This window comes from Salvelinus fontinalis, chromosome 25, assembly GCF_029448725.1.
Source record: "Salvelinus fontinalis isolate EN_2023a chromosome 25, ASM2944872v1, whole genome shotgun sequence".
Taxonomy (NCBI): domain Eukaryota; kingdom Metazoa; phylum Chordata; class Actinopteri; order Salmoniformes; family Salmonidae; genus Salvelinus; species Salvelinus fontinalis.
The window spans coordinates 3,691,879-3,701,866 of record NC_074689.1 but is presented as its reverse complement, the minus strand read 5'-3'; the positions used below and the strand labels follow the sequence as shown (position 1 = coordinate 3,701,866).

At 44.1% G+C, this 9,988-nt stretch overlaps 1 protein-coding gene across 11 annotated transcripts in view; it reads right to left on the bottom strand.

The window, feature by feature from the left end:
- Nucleotides 1–967: 967 nt before the first annotated feature.
- The window catches only part of LOC129822769 (voltage-dependent L-type calcium channel subunit beta-2-like), a 153,032-nt gene continuing 144,011 nt past the window's right edge, over nt 968–9,988 (bottom strand). For 6 of the 11 annotated variants that reach the window (XM_055881157.1, XM_055881161.1, XM_055881164.1 and 3 more), the window contains 4 exons: nt 7,861–8,015; nt 6,807–6,902; nt 4,574–4,747; nt 968–3,392 (listed from right to left, as the gene is read on the bottom strand). In XM_055881157.1, the coding sequence (XP_055737132.1) occupies nt 2,619–3,392; nt 4,574–4,747; nt 6,807–6,902; nt 7,861–8,015 (1,199 nt within the window). In that variant the 3' untranslated portion in view covers nt 968–2,618. The remainder of the gene's footprint in view (nt 3,393–4,573; nt 4,748–6,806; nt 6,903–7,860; nt 8,016–9,988) is intronic. The other 5 variants (XM_055881158.1, XM_055881162.1, XM_055881165.1 and 2 more) reach the window with 1 other exon arrangement.

Here is a 9,988-nt window from a genome sequence, read left to right as displayed (position 1 = left end):
TTGACAATTGTCTGTGGTGTTATCCCTACAATTTGGAAAGCGGCACATGTCCTTCCCTTACATAAAAGAGGAGATTCTCCTGTGTCACGTTCTGACCATAGTTCTTTTGTATTTTCTTTGTTTTAATGTGGTCAGGGCGTGAGTTGGGTGGGTATTATCTATGTTTTCTGTTTCTATGTGGGGTTTCTCGTTTGGCCTGATATGGTTCTCAATCAGAGGCAGGTGTTAGTCATTGTCTCTGATTGGGAACCATATTTAGGTAGCCTGTGTTCTATTGTGTTTTGTGGGTGGTTGTCTTCAGTCTTTGTGTGTCTGCACCAGATAGAACTGTTTCGGTTTTCACTTTTGTTGTTTTGTAATTTGTAGTGTTCAGTTTTTGGTTATCATTAAATTAAGATGAACTCTAACCACGCTGCGCTTTGGTCCTCTCCTTCTTCCACCGATGAAAGCCGTTTCACGGGGTTTGGGGTTTCTCGGGTCTCCACCGAATGAATAAGTACATCCTCGTGATTTTTTGAATAACCTGCAGAACCCCCTGCATCTTGAGTCCCTGGTGCTGCTAAGGCAGTTTATTAGTCTAATGTTGATTTAGTTAAATGAGAATTGCATTTGTCTCGATTCAAATGTGAAAATGTATTGTAGTGATGAAATTGTAGTTTTTCAAATTGTAACCTTTAATTTGTATACATTTTTATTGGAACGTTCGTGTTGAATTTGATGTCCCGAGGGCACTATTGAAAATGAAACTATGGTGTCAATGGGCTCCCTTGATTAAATAAAAGTTGAATAAAACATTTATAAAAATAAAACATTCCTGGTCAGAGTACTAACGTCAGCTACGAATGTCATTCTCAGAGGGAGCAGTTACTTTTAGACACACACGCACAGACGGTAAAGACAGACAGCACAGCTGCGTAAGAAACGACATTTCATGAAACATATTTCAAATAGATCCAAGACCAATTGATTTTCTTGTACATCAATTCTTTGTTGCCAAGTTTATTTTTTGTATTTATACATATGTACATACAAATGTACACTCTTAAAAATGTGTAGTGCTACTAGAGTAGCATATAAATGGATAATCATAATATTTTAGGCAAAAATAAAATTGAAAATTGTTCTATGGGACTGGCTGGTTGGTGGTAATGTAAACAGAGGGCCAGAGTATGTGACCTCGGATCCATCTCAAATTGTGCCCTATTCCCTAAATAGTGCACTACTTTTGAGTAGATCTCTATGGGCCCTGGTCAAAAGTAGTGCACTATATATAGGGAGCAGGGTGACATTTGGGGCACATACCCTAACCTCCTTACAGAGGGCAGCCTGTACTAAGAAACCTCACTAGGGATCTAATTCTTATAACTCAGGCATTCACCTAAATCAGACACATTTCCTCGAGTAAGGACTCGACCCTAACCTCATCATCAATGCAAACCTTATAACTAGCTCTTGTCCAGTGCGTTATGTGGGGCTTGCTGATACTGAGGCTCAGCGTTAGGAAGCCACATGTAACGCCCTGGTCTGGAGCTGGAGTCTGTTATAATTAGGTTATTACAACTGTTCTTGAGCACCATAGCCTAGCAGAAAGGCAAACCTTTAGCATCCAGTTGATTTCACTCAGTGGTTGTGAATGATTTTCAATTACACATCAAAATAAATATAATTCAAGGAAATATTTTTGGGGTACCTCATAATGCACATTTATAGCTAATTGGACTGTACTAATTGCGTGGAACTGTTCTTAAAAAAGGGTTACACTTAAAAAGACATACCATCATGGAATAAAGTGGATTGATTTTACCCGATAACTATACTCTAAAATATAAAATAGTTGTACACCTGACACCAACAATGTGATTCAGTCTACAGTATGTTGCACTAAAAGTGCTGAACAGAGTGTGTATCAATGTTACAAAATGTTTCTGGACCCTTTATAAATTGAACAACAGTACGGTAATGTCATGTCACTATTCGCTTTGTCTTGTAAGGCCAGACTAAGGTGTGGCCCGATGGAGAGGCAGCATCAACATCAGAGGACCAAACACCGAAAATGAACAATGCAGATTTTTTTGAAACGCAAGCAAGAAAACAGGAACAATTAAATTAAACCCAAAACAATTGCAAATATATAGCACTTAACCCAGTTGCGTGGTTTCCCACCTCTCAGTCATTGCTAACAGTAGTCTGAATGAACACATTCTTCTTTAAGTGGCAGCATACAAAAAATAAATAAAAAAACCCTGACAAATATTGAAATACATTTTTTAAATGCTAGTCACAGAAAGCACAGCTCAGTACAGAAAATAATTCTGCTGTTGTGTCATGCTTCATCAAACACAGGTTTAAAATATGCATATTTGAGAAGATCCACGCATATCCACACATAAACGACAATGTCTATGTATCGATACACACACACACATATATATATATATATTTATTTACTATATATAATAAAAATACTGCCATTGCTAAGGATGCAACGGCCTTTACAAAGGAAGCATACATAGACAGGTGTAGCAGCAAGATGGGACAACAGAACGGTTTCAGAGAGAGGGGGGTGAGTCCTACCACTGTCTCAGTGTGTGGGGGGTTGGGGTCTCGGGGCTAGGCTGTCACTGGTGAATATAGGGGTCTCTGGCCCAGTCCTCTGTGTCACCCCTCTTTTTGGGGGCCACCTCCCCCTCCCTGTCCCGGTCGCGGTCATAGTACTGGTGGTGGTGGTGGTCGCGGGCCGGTCGTTGATGGTGGTGGTGACCGCGTGACTTGTTGCGCTCGTTGTGGTCCTGCTCGTTACGCTCCTTAGAACGGTGGTGTCCTGTTGTGCTGTGGCCCGCCTCCTCGCCGGCGCGGTGATGGTGGTGGTGGTGATGATGATGGTCCCTGGGTTGGGGCTGGGCCTCGTAGCGCCCCTGCTGCTGGGGGTGCCCCCCATCTCCAAGCCCCTCCTCGTCATACTCCTCACCAAAATCCTCCTCCTCCTCCTGGTGTAGGAGCTGAGACAGAGGCTCTATGTACGCTGAGTCTCTGCTTTCTCTGCTCTCCCGGCTCTCGGGGGTCTCTGAGTCCTGTGTCTCCCCCCGGGAGAGACCCTTGCCCCGGCCACCACTGCCACCACCACCATGATGATGGTGGTGGTGGTTGTGGTGCTGCTCAGTTCGCTGGGAGGAGGAGCGGTGGTGGATGTGCTGGGGTCTCCTGGAAGACTCTGTCCTTAGGGGCCTCTCCTCCTCCTCCCTCTCCTCCTCCTCCTCCCCCCCATCTGGCTGCTCCTGGCTCTGATGCTGGCTGTGGTGGTGGTGATGGTGATGCTGGTGGTCCTCTCTGGAGCCCTTCCTCTCCCCACCTTGTCCTGCCTTGTCCCCTGTTTTCTCCTCTGCCCCGCTGCCCTGGGGTTAGCAACACAACACGCCTGTTAGTACAGTTAGACACACCAACACGCATATGCAGAGTAAAAAAGACAAACACACACCCTCAAACACATGCAAATCAAACACACATTTCCAGACAATATTTCAAATTCACACACACGCAAACCCACATGCATGAAATTCAAACGGCACACGTGTACACATACACACATGTGCACTGCACATTCAAAGGTTGAATATAGGTTATCAACCAACCATTGAAGGTTGCCTATGGTCCTGGAGAATACTTTCCCTAAAAATCCTCATATCCGTTTGCTTTCGGATTAATTTGGCCTGGTTTATTATTTTAAGTCTCCAGAACCAAGGTCGAATCCCCATGGAATACTAACACTTGGCCCAAGTCCCAAATGGCACCCTATTTCCTATTTAGTGTACTACTTTTGACCAGAGCCCTATGGGCACTGGTCTATAGTAGTGCACCATATAGGGAATAGGGTGCCATTTGAGACGCAACCCTGAAGTCCACACAGCTCTCATGACGGAGTATCTCACTCACCACAATCACAGACATGTCAACCTCACTCATCAGAAGCATTTTCATCAGCATTTTCAAGAGTTTCAAAAGGACTTTCATTGTCAGGAGTTTCAGTCTTACATTTCCCAATGGGGAGCAATGGATGGGGAAAAGATGTGGACATTTTAAATACAACTGAAACAGATCGGAATCAATCAAATTACCCACACGAATTGTTCGCTGCTCACCGTTAAATACAGAACCTTCAAATAGATCATTATTTTCAAACTGACAAGTGTGCATAATGCTAAACACATCGTGATCACCCTATTCATTCCTTTGCCTGGAAGTATTCATTATTTCAAAGGAATTCATTATAGCAACCCACCGTGTTTAACCAATTCAAGTGACAAGCTCCTGAGTTGTCAGCGTACTTTCCAGACTTAATGATCTTGACTACTCATGGTTAGCAGGCCCACCGCCAGTCATGTTCCTCGTCTCTCTATTCCTATTACTCTCTCTCTCTCTGCCCTGCTCTTTCCTAGCGTGGTCAGTGTGTCATGACTCTGACTCAGTGGCGGTACAGGCTGCTCATGGCCAGTGAGCTACTGGTCTCCCTGCTCTCCCTGTCTGGGCCCTGGAGCAGGCTGCCCATGTTGGCCTAAAGCCTGGTCAGCACCTGTACCTGCATGCTGGAGACGGGAGCGGGGCTGGAGGGCAGGGCGTCTGTGGCCAGCAGCGGTTTGGGGGGGTTGCAGCTGGCGGGGTGGGTGCTCTTCCAGTAGGCCTCCAGGTAATCAGCCATGTGCTCACACGCATCCTCCAGCTGGTTCTCATCCAGGATGATGTCAAACATCTCCTACATGAGAGATAGAGAGATAAACAGAGGGAGGGAGGAGGGGGAAAACAGTACACGCTTAGAAAAAAAAGATGCTATCTAGAACCTAAAAGGGTTCTTCTGCTGTCCCCATAAGATAACTCTTTGAAGAACCCTTTTTGGTTCCAGGTAGAACATTATTGGTTTCCATGTAGAACCCTTTCCCAAGAAGGTTCTACATGGAACCCAAAAGCGTTCTACCTGGAACCAAAAATAGCTCTCCTATGGGACAGCCAAAGAACCCTTTTGGAGCCCTTTTCTGAGTGTATTGTTAGTGTTTTATGTGCCCTAAAGAGAGGAAGGATAGGAAAAAACTCAATTGTTAGTGTTTTAAGGGCTGAAAACAGAGAGATAAAGAGAGGGAGAAAGGAGGATGTTTTAAGGGCTAAAAAACAGCACGTGCTATGTGCTATGTATGGGCCAAGAATAGCATCATAACGATTTTAAAACAGTGGATCTACTTTTTCTTAGTGATAAAGAAAGGACAGACTTCGCAATTCTTTCGGAATAACTTCCAAATTACTTCAGCAAGAAACTGACCTGCTTCTCGGACTACGAAAATTAGACAAAAACTGTCAAAAAAAAAAAAAAAATTAATAGCATTAAATATTAATTTGGCAAGAATTTTCTGATCAGTGAGATTGTTGAAAGCTAAATCCCACTAGGGATGCAATGGCGCTACAGAGGGTAGTGCGTACGGCCCAGTACATGACTGGGGCCAAGCTTCCTGACATCCACGACCTATATACTAGGCGATGTGTCACGCCCTGACCATAGAGAGCCTTTTTATTCTCTATTTTGGTTAGGTCGGGGTGTGACTAGGGTGGGTAATCTAGTGCATTTATTTCTCTGTTGGCCTGGTATGATTCCCAATCAGAGGCAGCTGTTTATTGTTGTCTCTGATTGAGGATCATATTTAGGCAGCCATTTCCCCACTGTTTTTTTTGTGGGATCTTGTTTGTGTGTAGTTGCCTGTGAGCACCCCATGACTTCACATTTCGTTTGCTGTTTATTGTTTTTGTGAGTTTCCTTTATTAAACATGTGGAACCCAAATCACGCAGCACGTTGGTCTGAGTATATTTTCAGTTCCTACGACGAACGTGACACGATGTCAGAGGAAGGCCCCCAAAAAATTCAAAGTCTCCAGTCACCCAAGTCATAGACTGTTCTCTCTGCTACAGCACGGCAAGCAGTACCGGAGCGCCAAGTTTAGGACCAAGAGGCTCCTTAATAACAGCTTATACCCCCAAGCCATAAGACTAATTCATCAAAACCCACCTAGACTATTGACATTGACCCCCCCTTTGTTTTTACACTGCTGCTACTCGCTGTTTATTATCTATGCATAGTCACTTTACAAATTACCTCGACTAACCTGTACTCCCGCACATTGACTCGGTACCGCCACCACCTGTATATAGCCTCGTTATTGTCATTTACTTGTTACTGTTTTTTCTCATATTTTTTTTTCTTCACTTTAGTCTATTCAGTAAATATTTTCTTAACTCCATTTCTTGAACTGTATTGTTGGTTAAGGGCTTGTAAGTAAGCATTTCACGGTAAGGTCGACGCCTGTTGTATTCGACACGTGACAAATAACATTTGATTTGATGCTATTGGATGAACATTAGGGCAGATTTTCCACAAGCCTGTAATGATTGCACTCATATTCTAAAAGAATATCCAAGAAGATCACAGAAGGACGGAAATAGAATTGGCAGGAGATATGAGTCTTTCTGAAGCATTCCAGAACAGTATTATTAATATAAGGGCAGAATCCTACCGGGAGATATACGCACACGACTCAAAACCTCAGTAGCAATACACATAAGACTTCAAGTAACTCGAGTGTGTGTTTTCAGTGTGAGTTCGCAATAGTCTCCTTTACAGTATCAATAGAGGCTTGATGCACACAAACCCAAATCATCAATCTGCATACAGAAACGGTATTATGAAATGTCCAGGATGTATTAGATGTGGTATGTGGTGGGTGTCATCCAGGTAACGGTGATCTCCGGGCAGTGGTGTGGCTACACTCACGGCAGGGCATTGGGCCAGTTTGTCTGCGGCAACCATCTGGACGTTGAGGTGCTTAGCCTGGGACTTCCCCCTGGACTTGATGAGCCTCTGCAGAACCTGTGGGACATACGAGAGAGGGGCATGAGAGGCATGGCGCCGTCAGCACCGTAACAACGTCAACGCTATAAACATGAAAGCAGGTCAACACTGCAACGAAAGTCAACTCCATCACATGGAAGCGTCATCAGCACCGAAACTAACTCCAACACATCACAGCATCATCAGCACTGTGAGGAAGTCACCTCCGATGTAGAAGCAACGTGGAAACTTGAACCTAACATCAGCACTAGAACTATGATTTTACTGATTCACAGCAGCAGAAGTCTATAAAAAGAGGGGTCAAATAGACTGCGATTCAGACCGCCGACACTTTGATTTAGAGCCATAATTCACATTCCTTCAGCGACGCCTTCTTTCCCTTTCTATCTTACTCAAATGCCAGCGTTTTTTTTTAAGGATATTTGAATCATGGGTGTTATTTACACGAAGGCTGAAGGTTAGCGTGATGAATCAGTCGCCTCACTTCACTCTCTCCCATTCAGACGAGCGGAGAAGTCAACGCTGACAGGCCGTATTTAATAAACCGAACAGGACGCCGTTCAGTTAGAAAAATGCGATATGAGCAGTGACAAGACATCCATACACCAGTTGCTCCCCAACGCATCAGGGACATCCATAGACCTCCATAAACCAGTAGGAGACTTTCACTTCAGCTCTGTTTATTTCATCAATCTGTCACTCACTGTTCTCACACTGGACCGTTTACCAGTGTTCTCCTGGCCTGCATCTACCTTTACACAATTACACTAATATTACTGTGTGTGAGATGGAAGGTCGGCTGAATACATTACTAGAAAATAAAGGTTAGTATTAGAATATGAACCATGTAATACACTATGGCACACTGTACACTAGTACACTGCATTCAGTTTGACATGTCAAGTTTAAACTACCAAAGTGTATTTTGTGAAATGGAAATGTAAGTTGCCATTTTTTTTGCATTGCTTGGCCTCACCTTAGGAGAGGAGATCTTGACGTAGACGATGATAGGAGCCAGGGATGTCTTGCCCAGTTGGGCCGGGTGGTTGATGGTGTCTGCGTCCAGTACCACCAGCTGTAAGGTCCGGGCCAGTTCAAAGATACGCTCTATCTCACTCTGCACTTCAGCTACTAGGAGAGAACGAGAGGGGCAGAGGGAGGGACAGACGAGTCACAGACAGAGAGAGGGAGAGCGAGAACGAAAGTCAAACCATAGATCCGTTTCCATTCTGCCCTTCAGTTAGGCGGCGGTGAGAGAAGGAGATATTAGCAAGACAATGGATATACATTTATTTTAAAGTGAAATATTAGCTTTTCCCTCCAAAAAAAGGAAATTCAAAAGCTAATTTGACCTTTGTACTAATAAGGATTTTCAACAAAAACAGCTTAACTACTGCTAGACTACTCCGTGATTGGTGAACCAAGATTCATTGGTCAGATTAGGAAGGAAGAGCTTGTGTTTGCTTGGTTGCATCTAGGACACTGTACATTGAACTCATCATTACATCTGGTTGGCAAGCACGTGAACGGCTTGTGTACGGAGTGTATGGTTGATGAAACAGTGAAGCATGTGTTTGTTTCTTTATTCATTTAGATGTCATAACCGCCATCGATAAAAGACAGTACTGTGCAGCCGTCTTCATCGACCTGGCCAAGACTTTCGACTCTGTCAATCACCGTATTCTTATCGGCAGACTCAACAGTCTTGGTTTCTCAAATGACTGCCTCGCCTGGTTCACCAACTACTTCTCAGATAGAGTTCAGTGTGTCAAATCGGAGGGCCTGTTGTCCGGACCTCAGGCGGCCTCTATGGGGGTACCACAGGGTTAAATTCTCGGGGCGACTCTTTTCTCTGTATATGTCAATGATGTCGCTCTTGCTGCGGGTGATTCCTTGATCCACCTCTATGCAGACGACACCATTCTGTATACATCTGGCCCTTCTTTGGACCCTGTTTTAACAAACATCCAAATGAGCTTCAATGCCATACAACACTCATTCCGTGGCCTCTAAGTGCTCTTAAACGCAAGTAAAACTAAATGCATGCTCTTCAACCGACTCGCTGCCTGCACCCGCCCACCCGACTAGCGTCACTACTCTGGACGGTTCTGATTTAGAATATGTGGACGAATACTAATACCTAGGTGTCGGGCTAGACTGTAAACTCTCCTTCCAGACTCATATTAAGCATCTCCAATCCAAAATTAAATCTAGAATCGGCTTCCTATTTCGCAACAAAGCCTCCTTCACCGACGGTGCCAAAACAACCCTTGTAAAACTGACTATCCTACCGATCCTCGACTTCGGCAATGTCATTTACAAAATAGCCTCCAACACTCTACTCAGCAAACTGGACGCAGTCTATCACAGTGCCATCCATTTTGTCACCAAAGCCCCATATACCACCCACCACTGCGACCTGTATGCGCTCGTCGGCTTGCCCTCGCTACATATTCGTCGCCAAACCCACTGGCCCCAGGTCATCTATAAGTCTTTGCTAGGTAAAGCTCCGCCTTATCTCAGCTCACTGGTCACCATAGCAACACCCACCCATAGCACGCGCTCTAGCTTTACACAGTCCATCTGTAAATAGCCCATCCAACTACCTACCTCATCCCCATATTGTTTTTATTTACTTTTTTTTGCTCTTTTGCACACCAGTATTTCTACTTGCACATCATCATCTGCACATCTATCACTCCAGTGTTAATTTGCTAAATAATTACTTCGCTGCTATGGCCTATTTATTGCCTTACCTCCTCACTCTATTTGCACACCCTGTATATAGATGTTTCTATTGTGTTATTGACTGCTTTTGTTATCCCACTTGTAACTGTGTTGTTTTTTGTCAAACTGCTTTGCTTTATCTTGGCCAGGTTGCAGTTGTAAATGGGAACTTGTTCTCAACTGGCCAACCTGGTTAAATAAAGGTGAGAAAAATAAATAAAATTGGTCTGTAAACTTTGATTGACTCCACACTCCAGTACAGTAGGTGGTGGCATGCACCTCTAACGTTTGTTTGCAGACCGCCATAATACCATAGAAGAAAACTGGGAGTGAATACCTTTATGTAATGTTAGGACATCATTTTTAGAGATTCGGAT